This window comes from Crinia signifera, chromosome 6 (genome assembly GCF_055691185.1).
Source record: "Crinia signifera chromosome 6, ASM5569118v1, whole genome shotgun sequence".
Taxonomy (NCBI): Eukaryota; Metazoa; Chordata; class Amphibia; order Anura; family Myobatrachidae; genus Crinia; species Crinia signifera.
The window spans coordinates 267,297,755-267,315,595 of NC_139222.1; the positions used below are offsets into that span (position 1 = coordinate 267,297,755).

Genomic DNA, 17,841 nt, shown 5'->3' on the forward strand with positions numbered 1-17,841 from the left:
AAACATCCATAAAGGTTTCTTTACTCCAGAAAAAGATTTTTATTGGTATAATATAGGATGAGGTCTCAGTCTAGGAAAGTGGTTGGTCCATATACCCCTTTCAGACTGAAGCCCCAGCTCTGACCCAGGACATGGGTCAAAGCTAGGGATGGCTATTGACGATGATTCATCATTGATGTTTTATGGTCGATATAGAATCATTTTACCATCCATGGGGAGATCCAGGTTGTTTCCCTTCATCGATGAAATAGCATAACCAAATAGTTTTTTTTGCCCTTCAAGGTTATGGGACACAGAACATAGCTCTTCCCCCGACACCCATAAAGCCCCTCCCCCAAGTTCTGATTGGCCCACAGGCCAGTTAATCAAAGAAAAGGGATGACCATCAATGGCCAAATTCAGCGGTCATCCATTACATAGTATGCTACCATCAATGGACATTCGCACTATCACCATCGATGTTAACCATCCATAGACACCACACCAATGGCATTCCCTAGTGGAAGCCGGGCTTCGGATGTACTTACCCTTTCAGACCGACACTGGACCCAACGTTATGACCTTGCCTTTCACTCACACTATCTGTACCCGGGTCATGCTGGCTTGTCCTGAGAATATCCCGAGTCATAGGCTCAGCATGAACGGGGTATTGGTGTGGTTTATTTCCCCCTGATTACAGAGACGTTTGGTTCTAATTAGTACAAAATTCCCTTGAGATAACCGATGGAGCTCTCATTAGAACGTCTCCTGGCAATTCTATCGCCATTCGCCGTTCCCCACCAGCTGACAGAATGGAGCGCGACTGTCCAAGGCACTATCTGTGTGGGGTTTATACGTTCCCTCCATGTTTGCATGGGTTTTACTTTCCACGTGTTCACCAGTTTTCTCCAACACACCTATATAAAAAAATAAACATATTGGTGGGTTCATTTATTTCTGCCATAAGCTGAAAAATATAAACCCTCATGTGTTTGCTGGTTACGGTGTAATGAGTTGATAATGTATATTTTGACAGTCACTAATAGTCGACAGTGACTAGGTCGACACCCGAAAATGATTGACATACCATAGGTCAGGGGTAGCCAACTCCAGTCCTCGTGAGCTACCAACAGTTCCCATTTTCCAGCTCACCTCACAGGTGCAATCATTACTGACTGACACATTATAAAAGAGCCACAGGTGGAGCTAATTACTTCACTTGTGATTCTGTGAGGAGACATGGAAAACATGCACTGTTGGTAGCTCTCGAGGACTGGAGTTGGCTGCCCCTGCCATACTGTAGGTCAACATTGCCAGGTTGACACAAGCTTAAGGCCGATATGGGTATAGTTGACATTCAAAAGGTTGACACAACTTTTCTCACTTTCTTTATGTCGACATGGACACGGTATGTCGAAATGGGCGCCATATAAGTGTAACGCTGCGCTCGGCACACTATTATATTCTCACTCTGTGCCCACTTGGATAGTAAAGTAGAAACCAAGTCGATCTACACAAAAAAATGTGAAAAAATTGTGTCAACATTGAGTGTCGGCCATGTCCATGTCCACCTTAAGCTGTTAATGCCGACCTTCACGTGTCTATTTAGTCACTCTCGACCATTAGTGATCGACCTAGACATTGTCGACCCAGGGACAGCAGACCATGTTTGTCCATACGTTAAGCAACATAGATTGTAAGCTCCATTGGTACAGGGGCTAAAGTATTTATTGAAGAGCGGCGTAAAAATGTACCCAGTAGCGGCGGCGGTCATACAAATCGCCATGCAGAGTAAGGGGCCAATAATACTGATTTGCAAAATGAAGCATTTTATTCTGTGATGAGGGGGGGGGGGGGGAGCTCATGTCCAAACTGGTCAGGGAGCATCAGTCTAAAGCTAATGGCTGCTTATTAACCATGTAATAGGAGGCATCATTCCTATAATTTGAACTCTAACCACACCTTATAATTATCTGCATTTATCTAGTGCCAGCCCATCCTCTCCATTTCCTCCCTTTACCATAAAGAAAAAGGGGGTCAAAGGAGACGTCACAGACGATGGCAGGAGCTCGGAGTGATCCCAATAGACTGTGAGTCCAGGACTGATGCCTCTCCTAGGTAATGCCAGCAGCAGCATCAGCACCCCTGGGCACAGTCTCCTAGCTGCTGCTCTGCCAGCCCTGCAATGAAAGGTGATCTCATATAAAGCATTGCTGCTGCTGCTGCGGCTCCTGCAGGCAGGACTGGCTCTTTAACAACAGGGGCATTTAACTCTCTCCTCTTCCTCTCATATGTATTCCTTCCAGTGCTGAGCTGCTGCTTCTCCTGCAAAGAATGAATAATGACCGCCTCTGTCTGCAGCAGCCCAGGCTTGTTGTTCTTGCTCCTTCTGCATGCACAGAGCTGGGGATACAGAGCTCTCCTGGCCAGGGAAGCTGAAGGCAATGGGCTGTCTACACCGGAGAGCTGCAAATAATCCATCCTGCTGAGTGGGGTCGTGTGTATGGTCTACCAGGCCTTGGTGGTGGTTGTGGTGCCTCCATCCCTAGCCAGCTAGCCAGCCAGCCAGCCAGCCAGCCAGCCCAGCATCCACACAGACTCTAACTGACCTGCTGGCTGCTGCTGTGCTGTCACTGCTGGGAGAGAGAGAGAGTCCACCCACATGCATAGACCGTTAAATAGGCAGCAAGTCTCATGTGCATCTCTCAGTGAGACCGCAGCAGTCAGCACAAGCTGAGCAAGGAGCGACAGAGCTGATGGAAGAACCAAAGGGTGAGTGGGGTGGTTGTGGTGGATGTTTAACCCTTCACTGCACTATTTTAGGCAACACTTCAGAGAAACTTTTGTTTGTTTTTTATTGGTTTGTTTGTTTTGAAATGTTCTAATCATTCAAACACTAATACAAACAAACAAACAAACTGTCATTGTATTGTTTCATTCATTCATAAAAAGGTCACCTGACCGATATTGCCTGTATTGTTTTTGTTTGCTTGTTGTGTTTTTGGCTTGTTAAAGTTTTCTAACAATGCTGGGATTAGTTTGTGTCACTCACTGACTGGTATTATTATAGTTATTATTTTAGTAATTGTTATTACTTGTCAGTTCCAGAGTCTCTTTTTGAATATATGCTGTAGTTGTTGTACTTATTTGACCCTTGCCAGTGCTACCCACTCCAGTGGTTCCCAAACTGTGTGCCTAGGCACCCTGGCGTGCCTTGGGATGTTTGCAAGGGTGCCTCGGGTTGGGGGGTCCATGGCCAAAACAAATTATTTATGGTCATAGTTATGGGGCATCATGGATGGTGTAGTGGTTAGCATTACTGCCTCACAGCGCTGAGGTCATGGGTTCTATTCCCACCATGGATCTAACTGTGCGGAGTTTGTATATCCTCCCCGTGCTTGCATGGGTTTCCTCCGGTTTCTTCCCACAATCCAAAAAGATACAGGTAGGTCAATTGGCTTCCAACAAAATTAACCCTAGAATGTCTGTGTGTGCATGTACATGTGGTAGGGAATATAGATTGTAAGTTCCACTGGGGCAGGGACTGATGTGAATGTTCAACTATTCTCTATAAAGCGCTGCGGAATATGTGTGCGCTATATAAGAAACTGCTAATAAATAATAATAGGCAAAACCAGTGCTGGTGGCTGCCAATCATAAAATGTATGGACAATTAGTACTACGGCTATGTTCCCCACCACATAACGGAACCTGAGGGTGACAGTTAAGCACAATATACTGTATCCTTTTATTTATCCATAAGAAACTTTTTGGCTAGGGGTGTATTGAACAAATCCTTATATTCTAGGGAGCCCTGGTCAATAAAGTTTGGGAACCACTGGGTTTGACCATAATGGCATAAGCGCCTATTATAAGTAATATGTATCTGTTTTGCGCCAGTGTAACCTGTTGCTATTTTTTGCCCTCTGTACAGGCTGTTGGCAGTCTTCATTGTAACCCAAATACAGAAGTACTTTTCCACCAAAATGACAATATAGTTCTGATCTTATCATTATTCTGTTTGATCTCTTACTACCAGCATCCGTACTTCTGTGAATCCACCTTACGCCCGGTGGTTTTATATATTAGAAATAAGAGTATTTTCTTATTAGTTCTTGTACTGTTATCAGCAAAATGAAGTGTATATATATTTTGTTGTACTCCTGATACAAAATGATCATTTACGTGGGATCGATTCATATCGGATTGTGCTCTTATACGTTTGCAAGAACTGCATCATTGCGGCTGTCGCTAAATGACATTGCAAATCAATGTGTCCAGCTGTGTCGACATGGAAAAAGTCGACATGTTTCTAGGTCAACGTGGGAAAAGGTCAACATGGTTCTAGATTGTGCGCGTTACAGGGTGAGTGCTGAGATAAAAAAAATAGGGTGCTGCCCATTTAAGTCCTGCAACTTTTTGCCCATCAGCTGTGAAGGAAGCCATGTGTTTTCCTGCTGCCATAGGTAAAGCCAGTGGCACCAAGTCATCCTGGTGCCATTGTGTCCTGCGTGTGTGACCTCAGGGAGTTGGCATTTGTTTGTTAAGCAGCGACGCATACATCCTGCACTAATTGTATAGAACCGAGGTATGCACTTCCCAATGTTTGAAGTCTTCGCTCTGGAAAAGCAGTGTGGTGTTACAAACCTTGAGTCTGTGCATTACACATCTGAATGGTAAGGGGGAGGGGGAGCAGTGCTCATACCCGGGGTGGTGCTAGAAGTTATGTTTCTCATTTTTGCAGAACAGAATGACCTTGCAGTGAAGTCAGATAGTGCTGGGCAGGGATGCCAGGAGCCCATCTCTACAACTTACAATATTGTCACGGGAATAGCCGCTAGCCCTGGTTTTGGATTTGCACCTGTGATGAAGTTGTTTTTGGGGGAACCTCTTTTTTTTTAATTTAGAGCCTTTAGTGAGATCTCGGCAATAACTTTTTTCATACTGTATTATTTAATATTGTAGAAAGTGTCTCTCGCCTCTCCGCCTTGGCCGATGCACTGTCATCTCTCTGGTAGTGACTCAGGACTTTATCTGCTCAGCACAAACGCATAGCCAGCATTAACTGGCAACGCCATCTTCGCTGCAGCCTTATCAGTCAACTGTCGGTATAGGTTATGTCACAAACCGCCAACGGTCACATTTGAAATCCTCATCATCCTCAGATGCGGCACCTGCTGTATAAAGATCGGTGCTAAAGAGCTGACATTCCCTGAAAACTGCTATTTTAATAGGTGAGGTTCCCAGAAGAAATACAGGGATTGTGGGGTTTATTCTGGTTCACTCCTTCTGGCAAATTCCTTCTTAGTTGGACAAAACCGTGTGCACTGCAGGTGGGGCAGATGTTACTTGTGCAGAGAGAGTTAGATTTGGGTGGGGTTTTACTTCAAAGTGAGATCTATATTGCAGTATGAAAATAAAGTAGTCAGTATTTTCCCTGCACAGAAACAAAATAACTGACCCAAATCTAATTCTCTCTGCACGTTTTACATCTGCCCCACCTGCAGTGCACGTTTTGTCCATCTAAGAAGGAATTTTCCAGGAGTGAACCAGAATAATCCCCTGCTGTGTATTGGGTGGTCTATAGAGAGATCGAGTACAGGTTATTAAGGTGTAGGTCCCCATGCCATTGCTTTTGCAGAACTGTCCCAGCAAATGCTGCAGGCCAGTAGGTGTGGGACAAACATGTGAACTCTCCCTGAATATCAGGGAGACTCCTGAAATAACAGCAATCTCCCTCACTCCCTGAAGAGTCCAGCAATCTCCCTAATTGCACCTTAATACCATTATGTAAATGTAAAAAAAAAAAAAAAGTCAAAACATTATACTGGCGATGTTATGAAAAGGTGTAATGTGTACATAATCCCAGTGCAACAAATGGGTGGAGCGGGACCGGATCGGTGCACCCCGATCACATCACTGCATGTACCCAATCCATATTATGCTACTCAGGGCCCCAGTTCACATTACGTCAAGTGTCACTTGTGCACGATGTCGAATAGTTTTGCCATCAATGGGGGAGAACCAGATGGTTTCCCACCATCGATGTCAAGCTTAAACGAATAGTTTCTTTTTTGCTTTTTTTACCCAAGGTGTTGGGAAACGGAGCATAGCTCCGCCCCTGGCACCTGTGAAGCCCCGCCCCCTGTGAAGCCCCGCCCCCGCATTTTGATTGGCTTACAGGCCAATCAATCAAAGAAAATGGATGACCATCGATATATAAAAACATAGATGTCCATCCCTACTTGTGCAGCCTGGGACCTTCTTATTTCTCTTTTCCCTCCCAATCAGCTCCTCCCATCTGTCATTGAAATCCGAACCCTGCCACAAGTCAAACATCCTAATTGGAAGTTCCTGTGATCTGTATGTAACTAATGTAGGGAACACAACAGAACAATTTGGCCTCCATTCCCCACAATTTCAATCCAATTCCGACTGATTGTGTGTTGATTGTAGGTAAATTGGGCATGTTTTGGCATGTTAGATCCGATTCCGATCCGATGCGCGTCCCCGCTGGTCATTTTGTCGTTTTACAGATCCAACCTGCTGCAGGTAGGATCTGTAAAAGATCCATTCAACTGGATCCAGATCGGAATCGGATGTACCAAGTTGTGCACTAAATTGGGGTGCCGGACGGGGTCCCGACAGTCAGCATTCACCAACGGCCGTCGGTTATTTTCCCTCGTGGGGGTCCACGACCCCCATAGAGGGAGAATAGAATAGATGGCTCGCATAGTGAGCCACCATGCCCGCAAGGGGCTTAGTTGCGCTCACCATGCTGTCTGGGTCCGGCCAGTCAGGATAATGACTGTCGGGATCCCGACTGTCGGACCCCTATACAACACCCCTAAATTGTACCTATTTTCTTATTGCCTTGGTACTCCTGTGTAGCGCATACACAGGAGTCACAGATCATGCAACGCTATATACTATTGCATGAGGCTCTTCGGGAATTCGGCTCCCAGCTGCCTGCCTTTAAACAATGATTTCACAGGAGCCTACTAAAGTGAGTTACATTTTACACGGTGATCAGACCGAGTGCCGTAATCACTGTAATGCCTTGGTAACTGGAATATTATATGTTGGGTTGTTAGAGACGAGCCTCTGGAGGTTACAGAGAGAAGGGTATTACACTGGAGACTCTCTGTGCAGTAAACACCAAATGTACGTTTCGGAGCGTTACAGCTTGGATAACCATTAGGGAGAGGCAGGTATACATGTGCTGTAGCTCTTGTGTAAAAAACAGCCCCCTGGTGTCTCACTCACCCATATAAACATCAACCGTTGGGTTCCTGTTAACGAGAACCAGCTGTTTTGGTGAGTAGGATGGAAGTACGGGAATTGTGGCATTTACATCACCAATGATACATTTATAAGTTACGGGTACCTCTATAGGGTCACTAAGTACTTATGGAGTTTGGGAAATCTTACTGTATTTGATTTACATCTAAATTTACTAAAGCTTCAAAAAAATAGATAAAAAAAACGTTGATGTAGCCCATAGCAACCAATACAATTCTGATAATCATTTCTCTGGTTGCTATGGGCAACATAATTTTTAGAATCTTTAGTAAATGTACCTCTAAATCAGCTGTTGTTGAACTACACATCCCAGCATACCCTGCAACAGTTTTAGTATGGCCAAATAGCAAAACTGTAGAGGGGCATGCTGGGATGTGAAGTTCAACGACAGCTGAAGGGCCGACGGCTCCCCATCACTACCCTAAATATACAAGAAAATTATAATAAATATGTTGCCCATATAGTCAGTGGTGCGTGAGCAAGTGTCGACGGAATCTCCAGGTCACCGTAGGCGCAGCGACTAGATAAGTTACAGTGGTTCTCCGTTTGCCCATAGTCTCGGCAAGAATTCCTTGCCCATGGCCTTGCAGCTGCCCCAATGGCATGGAACGATACTCTCTAATGCTGGTGGGCTCACACCCTTGGCACAAAATTTCCCTGCCCTCTGTAGAAACCAAGGCTGACTTTATAGAGCACAATGCGTATGCCATAGCTGCAGTATACAGTGTGGGCAGCATAAATGGTTATCATTATCATATCCAGGCCAGGGATGTTTTCCTAAGCATGATAAAGAATGGAAAGCGGGTGCAGCTCCGGTGTGTAAATAAACCATCTATTGTCATTACACCTTTGTCAAAGTGACACAACAATGCAGAGCCATTTACAATTGTTCTCACCTAGATCACTGCCAAAACACAGCGCTGATCTGTTTAATGACTTAGGACATGTATCCGTCCTTCTAAAGGATCTGCCTCCAGCAACAATCTGATCCCATCTATCATTTTACAGAATGTACTAGATAAATGACAGATACAATCTATTGAGTGCTATACGCAACATCCCTATCTGTCCCCTATAAAAGGCTTGATTCATTTAAACACCCCCCCCCCCCCCTCCCACCGCCACCACCTAAGGTCCCAGCATCCTACTAATGCTGGATGAATGGTAGGTTCTCTGTTGGGAGAACGTTGTCTGTATCGATTCCTTTATTAAATGTAATGATCGTCAGAGCCCTCTGCAATTTGGCACCGCCTTAGGTGACAATTCCACGTACTCCCTGATACAGAACGTCCTCTCTTCCAGTATAATCACCTGTCTCGTTCACACCTTCAGGAACTGGCTCGGTCTGTATGTAAGTCGCTCACTTTATACATACATACAGTATAGGGGGGATTCAGGCCGGTTCGCTAGGCTGCGTATGTTCGTGTAGGTAAACGCCAACCACTGCCCGGCCGTATGCACGCCCTCCTTCACCACGCCTGCATCTGCAGGGGGACACATAGCATTTTTATTGGGTCCCCCATAAAACACTGGGGTATTCCGCTGCTCCCGCCCCAACGCCCGCCCCTTCCCTCCCACTTTGGAGCTCGGTAAGTGTGAAACTCGCCAAAGCAGTTGGCTCCCCGGGTATGCGCATATTCACGTATGTGCATTCGCATACCCCAAACACTGGGGACAGGGCCAAAATCTGCTGTACTGATTCACCCCCCAACCTGCCGTTAAGTGGACACATGTATCCCTGTGCTTCTGCTCTGAGCCCTGAAAAACCGCATACCCTCCGACATCTGAAGGGCAGAAACTGGTACACATTTGGAAAGGGGGTGTAGTCAAAGGTAAAGGGGGTGTGGCCCCTTTCCTATACTTTCAATGGAGAGTTGTAGACCCAGAAAACCAGTAAAACACAAAAAAACTGTACTGTACCAGCCAAAAAGGTGCAGTTGTAGGGTATGAAACCATGCTGTGTGGTTTTTGCGTCTGTTTCCTGGTTACTGCTGCTACTTACTGCAGTGTATATGGAGGAGGGGGTGCAGAGCATACTTGCCTACTTATATTGTCACCTCTCCGGGAGAAGTCCGGAGGGGCAACACGTTGGTTGGGGGCGGGGACAAGGCTGACATCACAAGGCTTGAATGACCCAAAATGCCTCTACTCGCATTATTTTAGCCCTGCACCCTCTCAGTTGACCCGATAGTTCCGGAAATTGAATCAGCATGGTAGAAAGAAGAGAGAGGCAAAGTTCCCTGACAATCAGCTCCTAACTGTCATGTCTGATGCAGCATCAGCGTCATCCTCTGTCGTTTGTACATGCAGGACATCGCTATCGACCCCACTGGGTCCCCGCCGATGGAAACAGCGTGGAAGTTGCTACAAATTGAATGTTCCTGATTTTTTTTGCTTTACATTTATCCTATTGTATTTGGGCATGGTTATTATCTTTATTTGGTGACTTTTTGAGCTTGTGGGTGACATTTAATGAGATGCGAAAATGTGATTTTTGCTAATTATTTTTTCCTGCCAAAAACGGCCGAAATCGCACTTTTTCCCAAATTTGCATATTTAATGAGATGCGTAAAACGCCAAAAACCGCCGATTTTTCCACAAAATCAAACATTCTGAAAGTGCAATTTTTAGTCGCGCCAGAACTCGCATCCCGATGTTTTCCCATTGAAAAGTATACAGTTTGCATATTTAATGAAATGCGAAATCGGGAAAATGTGTCTAAAATTCGCCACCTACAGTATGTAGACCAGGTTCTGACAGGCGAATTGGCCAGAACCCTGCACAGATCATTGAGATCTGTGCATGGTCCTGTCTTCAAAAATGTGTGAAATTTAAATTTTTTCTTAATTTTTTTTTTCCACATTATCGTACTTAATCGCGCTTTTTTTGCCCAGAATACGCACCTTATTAAATATGCGAAATTCTTGGCAAAAAGTGCGATAAGGTGCGATTTCAAAATGTTACTAAAAATCGCATCCTATTAAATGTCACCCTCTGTGTTTTACAATTTGATGTGTACATTTCGGAACCTTTGGTGTTTGCAAACACTTCCTTTCTGTTGCCTGGTTTGCATTACGTAGGACTGCGGCCATTCCTGCTGTATGCCCCATTGCATGTTATACAGAAATGAGGAACCTGTAAATAAAGGAAGCGGGGATGGCACAACTGCTCTTTCCTTACCACAAATGTTATTCTAATTCATCATTATATTCAATTTATATACCACTAGATAAAAAGCCTATCAAAGTGATGGACACCAGGGCCAGATTACATTAAGCTTTAATGGGCAGACCATAATGATACACCGATACTGGCATGTGTAACCCATAGTTGCCTCCCCTCCTGCATTCTGCAGGAGACTCCCTGAATTACTAGCAATCTCCCCGTCTCCCTGAAGAGTCTGTCAATCTCCCAATGATCCCTAAACCATATTATATAGCTGTTACATTTTTAAGAAAAAAAAAAATATATCACAGATGTATACACATTGAAATGGAATGTACTGTATATATAGATGTAAATGAGCGAAAAGGGGGGGCGGCCTCGAGAAAAGGGGGTGTGACCTCACTGGATGACGCGAACTCCGGCCACGCCCCGTTTTCGACGCTCATCGGCACTGAATAGACGCTGTGCGCATGCGCACAGCATCTATTCTTGGCAGGCTGGGGGGGCTCCCAACTGTCCTCCCCACCGCGGGACAATGGCGGCCCCGGGCGGGACGCGGGAACGTCCCCGAATATCGGGACGTTCCCGCGGTAAGCGGGACAGTTGGGAGGTATGGTAGTTATAAGTAAGATACAGTAGGTTGAACTCGATGGACTAACGTCTTTTTTCAGGGTAGACAAGCCTGGTGCAGAGTATGGGTGTCGGACGGCTCCCTGACAGTCAGGATTCCGACAGTCATTCCTCCGACTTTGGAATCCTGACTGCTCCCTCGTGGGGGTCCACGACCCCCATAGAGGGAGAATAAAATAGGTGGCGAGCGCAGCGAGCCTGCAAGGGGCTTCATTGCGCTCCCCACGCTGTGCAGTCGGGATTTCGACGTCTGACTAATGACTGTCGGAATCCCGACTGTTGGGATAATATACCACACCCCAGAGTATGTGGTATATGGCGGGAGCAGTACCATATATGGAAGAGGGAAGGTTCCTCTATATATTGGGCATTATGTGGAGGAGCGTGGGTGTGCAGTGTGTGTGTATAGGAGCAGTAGATTAGCTTAAAAAAAGTAGTTTAGGGTGCAGTAGCTTAAAAAAAACATGCCAAAATGTAATTTAAAAAAAAAACAACCACCCAACATGTCAAGCTAAAAATAATAATTACACTTTTGTGTAATGCTCAAATATACATCAGAAATACCCAATTTACACCCCTCTCAACAACAATGTTATACCCCTATCAGACAGAGAAGTCTGAAAATCCCGGCAAATAGATGGCATTCCATTATTACTGTATGTGTATATATATATATATTGTGGATTATAAATAGCGTATTTGCTGTGTGGGCACCCGCCGAAGCTGAAACTACAAGTGGTTGTGCCGGATCCCCTGTCTTCTATATATATATATATATATATATATATATATATACATATATTAGTCACAGACAACTGTATTATTAGTGCAGCAATTTTGATTGGCCCTTTAGGAATAATCATTTATAAATACTAATTTCTGTGTGTGTGTGTGTGTGTGTGTGTGTGTGTGTACATCTTCTGGAACTAGCCAACTGCTACAGTCAATCGCTATTATTAACCTTTCCTTAGGGTTAAGCAAGTTCAGCACATTAGCCCTTCCTTCCACCTCCTTCCCCAAAAGTCCAGACATGGTTGCTCTGTACAGAAAAAAAGGGAAATACTTAAATTCCTCACACATAGCATTGCATTATTCTTCAGTAAATGATATACTATACCTTCTAGATGAAGGCAGAATAAGAAACCACAAACATCTCGCCTACTTTCATGTTAAACAGCCCTCGTCGTTGCGCAATGGCATGGCATGGTGCAACTCAGTATTGACGGGCATCTTGTTTGTGACTTATTCCATTAAATGTGTCTAATTTGTTAATATGATGCACAAACTGCTTCTGCTGATTACAATGATGTGCAGCAAGCCTACAGTATGTTCAGTGTGTGATGGTATCTGTATACAAAAGGCAACATTACAGTGTTTTCCAACTTTCCATTTGCATGTTGTGCAGATACACACTGAATATAGGCATGCTGCATATCATTTTAATCGGCAGAGGCTGCTTATGTGTCTTATTCCATTTTGCAAATACTGTAGGGTGCTTTTTAATGAAAGAAAATAGCAAAAAAGTCGCCCATCGCTACCGAGTGACACAGATCTCATGGGTTATGTATATAGCGACTTGTATCACATGGAAGATCGATGTATGCGGACACCTATGATGCAGGTAAACTGGGGAACATCCAATGGTGGATGTGGGCCAGGTGCTTACTTTAGCTACACGTACATTGGGCATATTTCAGGAAGGATCGCTAATTAGAGACAACGCAGTTGCTTGTGATCAAAACGTTTCCGCCCAGAAAGAAAGAATAAACGTCAATTGCAAATGCATTGCGTATAGTGATATATTTGAGATCCATTTGCATAAACCAAAACATCCAACAGTTTTTCCATTTGTGCCAGTCTAGGGCTTTCAATAATCTGCTAAGGAACCAGGCTGGAAGTGGTCATTGCTGATGTTAGCACCCACCAGAAAAACGTGTAGGCATGCACCATGCTTCCGCCCCTAAATGCCAGCTTCCTGTCAATCAAACTGCTATGCGTACATATTTATTTGAAATAATCACCCAGATTGCAAATTCTCTAATTAGAAGTGTAACACAACGTGCCAGACTTCTGGACCTACATACGAAGCGTTTTAGGTGCATTTTCTTAGCGATCTCACTAAATCGCCCGGTGTGTAGGGGCACTAGCGACACATGGCCCGAGCGTTACTATCTTAGCAGTACAGATGGTGTATTGGTTAGCATTACTGCCTCACAGCACTGAGGTCATGGGATTGATTCCCACCATGGCCCTAACTGTGTGGAGTTTTTATATTCTCCCCGTACTTGCGTGGGTTTCCTCCGGTACTCCGGTTTCCTCCCACAATCCAAAGATATACTGGAAGGTCAATTGGCTCCCAACAAAAAATAACAATAGAATGTCTGTGTGTGCATGTACATGTGGTAGGGAATATAGATTGTAAGCTCCACTGGGGCAGGGACTGATGTCAATGGTCAAACATTCTCTGTAAAGCGCTGCGGAATATGTGTGCGCTATATAAGAAACTGGTACTAAATAAATAAAAACTTCAATAGAATTCCCATTTTAATAAATTTACCCCATAATCTCAATCTTATATTGCAGTGACAAAATACATTTCTTCTTCATTCTGATTCTTTTTGGCAAGTGGCAATTAAGCTTAAATGGAATGATATGCTGTGTGTGTGTGTGTGTATATATGTATGTATGTGTATATATATATATATATATATATATATATATATATATATATATATATATTATCATTGGTATTTATCAGAATAATACAACAGTTACTATTTATACCAGGTTTGTAATACCTTCTATGACTAAGAATTTCCTTTGCTAACGTCTTGCAGATGGTCTCCCAAACAGTATTCCAATGTGTGATCTCTGTGTAGAGCTAATAATATATCCAGCAATAGATTGTGTGAGTGGTAGAAAATACATCTGCTCTGTAGTCCAGCAATCCACAGTACTATATTGGTCATTAGAAAGAAACGGCATTTATCCTTTGGTGGCAGAATACCGTCCACACAATAACTGTGGGCCTTATTCTGGTCAGTGCGGCCGGATCCGATTATGCGGCCTGGTGGAGCACTCGGTCCTGCATTCGATGGTCTGCGACCATCGAATGATGGGGGAGGTTCCCTTAGATGGAGGAGGCGTATTCCGTGTAAAATACACGTGCGGTCCGTTCGGCCAGCTTCTTGCCGCGTACGGACGCAGTTGGCGATCCGTATGGAAGGCGGGGTTTCGCACGCACGGTCCTGGCCGCATAATCGGCTCCGACCGCACCGATCAGAATAAGGGCCACTGTAAGTAAAGGATTATTCTAATGGGCCCCTTACACTAGTGAGATTTTGTCTGATTTGACCCAATTCAGATGGATTGGGCCAATTTATCTGACAAAATCTGATGTGCCTGATGCTGTAGGACCCAATGCATGTTCCCGTGCGCATTGGGTCTAACCAAGAGATTGATCCTCCTGCACATAGGATAAATCTCATGTCAAACAGGTCCAATTTGTTGGACAACAAGTTGGACAAGTGTATGGGGGCCCTAAGAGCGATTAATAGTAGATACATTCTGAAGTAGTGTGCCGCTCAGACAGAACGGATAGATCATAATAAATTACAGAGCACGACATTCCGGCGTGCGATGATTAATGGCAGCCTCAGCAATACTCACAGCGGGGACATATGCAAATTAGGGAGCGCTCGTTGTATAATAATAGAAAATAGGAGTAAATTTGCACTTTATTGTCAGCGTCTTGAGATAAGCTTGTCAGCTCCTTGGTACGTTTTGGATGAACATGTGTTCCCTGGTGGGGTGCGAGGAATCCACCCACTTGTTCTCCCGCCCGTTGCCCCATTGTTTGGATACGAGATGCTACAGAAGCCTGACTGGGCCAAGAAGCTACAAGGAACGTTGTTAACTAGCTCCCCGTCCCCTGCTCACACTATTTTTTAAAGAGACCTCGTACCTCTCAGCCCTTTACCTCTATAAGTGTGTGAAGATGGTGGTCACTGAACTGGTATCATGGAGCGCCAACATTGGCTTGGTAAACTGTCATAAAGGAGCGCATCCACATCGCCATATGCTTGGCCACACCCCCTAGTACCAGCCCAGTCGCATGAGATTTGGCGCTCGAACAAGGGCTGTTTGGTGCAACTGCAGCAAGATTGTATGAGGACAAATCTGTATGCGGCTTACGCCCGTTTCCTAGGACAGGGATTGTGCACTGTGAAGGTTCCAAATCAAATCACCACTAAACCTAAACTTTCTAAAGAAGTAGAAGTTCAATTTTGATTATAAGATGTAAACCAATGTCCTTGTAATTATATTCCAGGGGTATGGATCATTAGGTCTACAAGACAACGGTCAACAGACATTGGGTCGACACCATTAGGTCGACATGGGTCTAGGTCGACAGGTCATTAGGTTGACATAAGCATTAGGTCGACATGGGCAAGGTTGACAGTTAAAAGGTCGACATGGGGTTTTTCACTTTTTTTTTACCCGAATTTCAACACAGTCGACATGGACTGTGCATGCGCTGGATGCGTGCGGCCTTGGCGAACAAACTGTTCGCTGGGTGCACGCACCCATCCTTGCGAGCGGGGGTCGGTAATGGGCCAATGGTGTGGAGGGGGGTGTGTGGCTAAGCTAACATCACCGGATGTCAGCTGCCCGCCCACTTCCTTCAGAATGTGCACGCAGATCTAAGGTTGCTGTGAGGAACCTTAGATCTGCGTGCATGTTCCACGTCATTCGATGGTCAGTGACCATCAAATGATGTGGGTGTTCCCCTCGCAGACTGCGAATGGTTGTTTATGTAAAGCATCCAATCACAGCGGTTGTGAAGGGATGCAAGGTCAAAATACCGACATATAGAATGTACAGGTTAAACAGTCAACGTGACTTTCTGTCGACAAGTTGCGAGGTCGACATGTCTTTTTCACTGGTTTTTGACCCGACATGTGCCGACAGGCGGTATTTCATGCCCTACCATCCACTACGGCGTGGTGGGAGAATAAAATAGTGTGCTGAGCGCAGCGAGGCACCATGTCCGAAGCATTACGAGGGGCTGCGGTTCACTTCCAACTGTGTCCATGTCGACTGTGTCGACATTCGGGTCAAAGAACCCATGCCGACCTCGCGACCTGACGACAGAAAGTCATGTTGACTGTTTAACCTGTACATTCTATATGTCGGTATTTAGACCATGTCGGGATTTTAAATGTTGGGATTTTGTCCTTGTCGGGATTTTGTCCTTGTCGGTATTATGACCCAATCAGGATTTTGTCGGGATTTTGACCATCGGGATTTCTTACCGAATCCGTTGTGAACATACGCACCCTGCGAATGGTGGGCCGAGGTGCCACCATTCGCAAGGCGGGATCTGGGTGACTCGCAATGATGCAGATTCACATCCAAGCGAATCCACCAGAATACCCCCCTAGGTGCGCAGAGCTGTTGGATCACCTGTGTGCATTTAGGAAACTGATACTTTTGGTTCTCTCTGTGGGCCAGATTCTCTACGCTTCAAAAGTGCTAAAATAGAGAGAGCTAAACAGCCAGCCAATCAGCTCCTGTCTGACATTGTTCAAACCCAGTCTGTGACATGGCAGGTAGGAGCTGATGGGCTGGCTGTTTATCACTCTCCATTTTATCACTTTTGAAGCTTAGAGAATCTGGCCCTGTATCTCTATATTTCATGCAGTTTTCATTTATCATGTTTGTTTCCCAGAAGAGTCACTGTCTCAAGTATAGTGACTCCGATTCCTCAGAAGTTTCTCTTGTCTCTATTTTGTAGCTTTGCCGAATATTACAAACAGCAATCATTCGATATATTGTATTAAGCCATAGACGCCGGCGTATCTTGGGCAGAATGGAATTGCCTGGTCAGTGTATTCTGGGTTTCTTGGCATTGGGCTGTCACATTAGGAAACCTCTCCTAGACAGCCTGCAGGCGTGAAAGTCATCTGGTCACCATATTGTCTCTCTGCATGGGAGAGTTCAGGCCTGATTATATGTACTGCAGCTAAATGCGCTGTTCCATTACTCCGATACTGGCTGGTCTCTCTGCACTGCAGATATTTATGTGGGTCATTCTCAAATGTTTATATACTAAAGAATTTGGAATTAAGGGCCCCGTTCGCTTACACATTCCCTCGCATGCGTCCGCATGGGCAAAAAAGTAATTCGATGGCCGCTGACCCTGGTTTGCACATGCGCAGACCCCCTCATCGGCCGGGGGACCGGATTCTGGGCTGAATAACCCCCTAAGTGTTTGCGAAATGAAAACCTTCCAGCTGCCCGGACATCCATTCCGTGTGCCACCCACTTGCCAATGTTGCCACACTAGCAGAATCTTTCTTTCCTCCGTCCAGTTACAAATGACCGTTTTCGGACAAGTTTCCTGGATAGAGAACATAAATGAAGAGATTAATATGCAATGGCCCTTATTCTGGTTCACTCCTTCTGGCAAATTCCTTCTCAAATGGACAAAACCATGCTGCTCTGCAGGAGGGGCAGATGTAACATGTGCAGAGAGAGTTAGATTTGAGTGAGTTATTTTGTTTCTGTGCATGGAAAATACTGACTGCTTTATTTTTACACTGCAAATCTAATTCTCTCTGCACAAGTAATATCTGCCCCCCCCCCTGCAAATGAACCAGAATAAGGGCCATTGTATCCTCCTAATGTTGCCTCGGGATACGGTTGGTTGGTCAACCTAAAGATGGTCGACACTGTTGGGTCGACATACTGCAAGTGTGGCAG

General features: G+C 45.0%; 1 protein-coding gene across 3 annotated transcripts in view; it reads left to right on the top strand.

Moving 5' to 3' along the window:
• The first annotated feature begins 2,022 nt into the window (after positions 1-2,022).
• Positions 2,023-17,841, top strand: part of ENTPD1 (ectonucleoside triphosphate diphosphohydrolase 1) — a 93,136-nt gene continuing 77,317 nt past the window's right edge. The window contains exons 1-2 of one of the 3 annotated variants that reach the window (XM_083149539.1): positions 2,039-2,171; positions 2,286-2,751. In XM_083149539.1, the coding sequence (XP_083005665.1) occupies positions 2,736-2,751 (16 nt within the window). In that variant the 5' untranslated portion in view covers positions 2,039-2,171; positions 2,286-2,735. Of the gene's footprint in view, positions 2,752-17,841 lie in introns of all 3 variants that reach the window. The other 2 variants (XM_083149540.1, XM_083149538.1) reach the window with 2 other exon arrangements.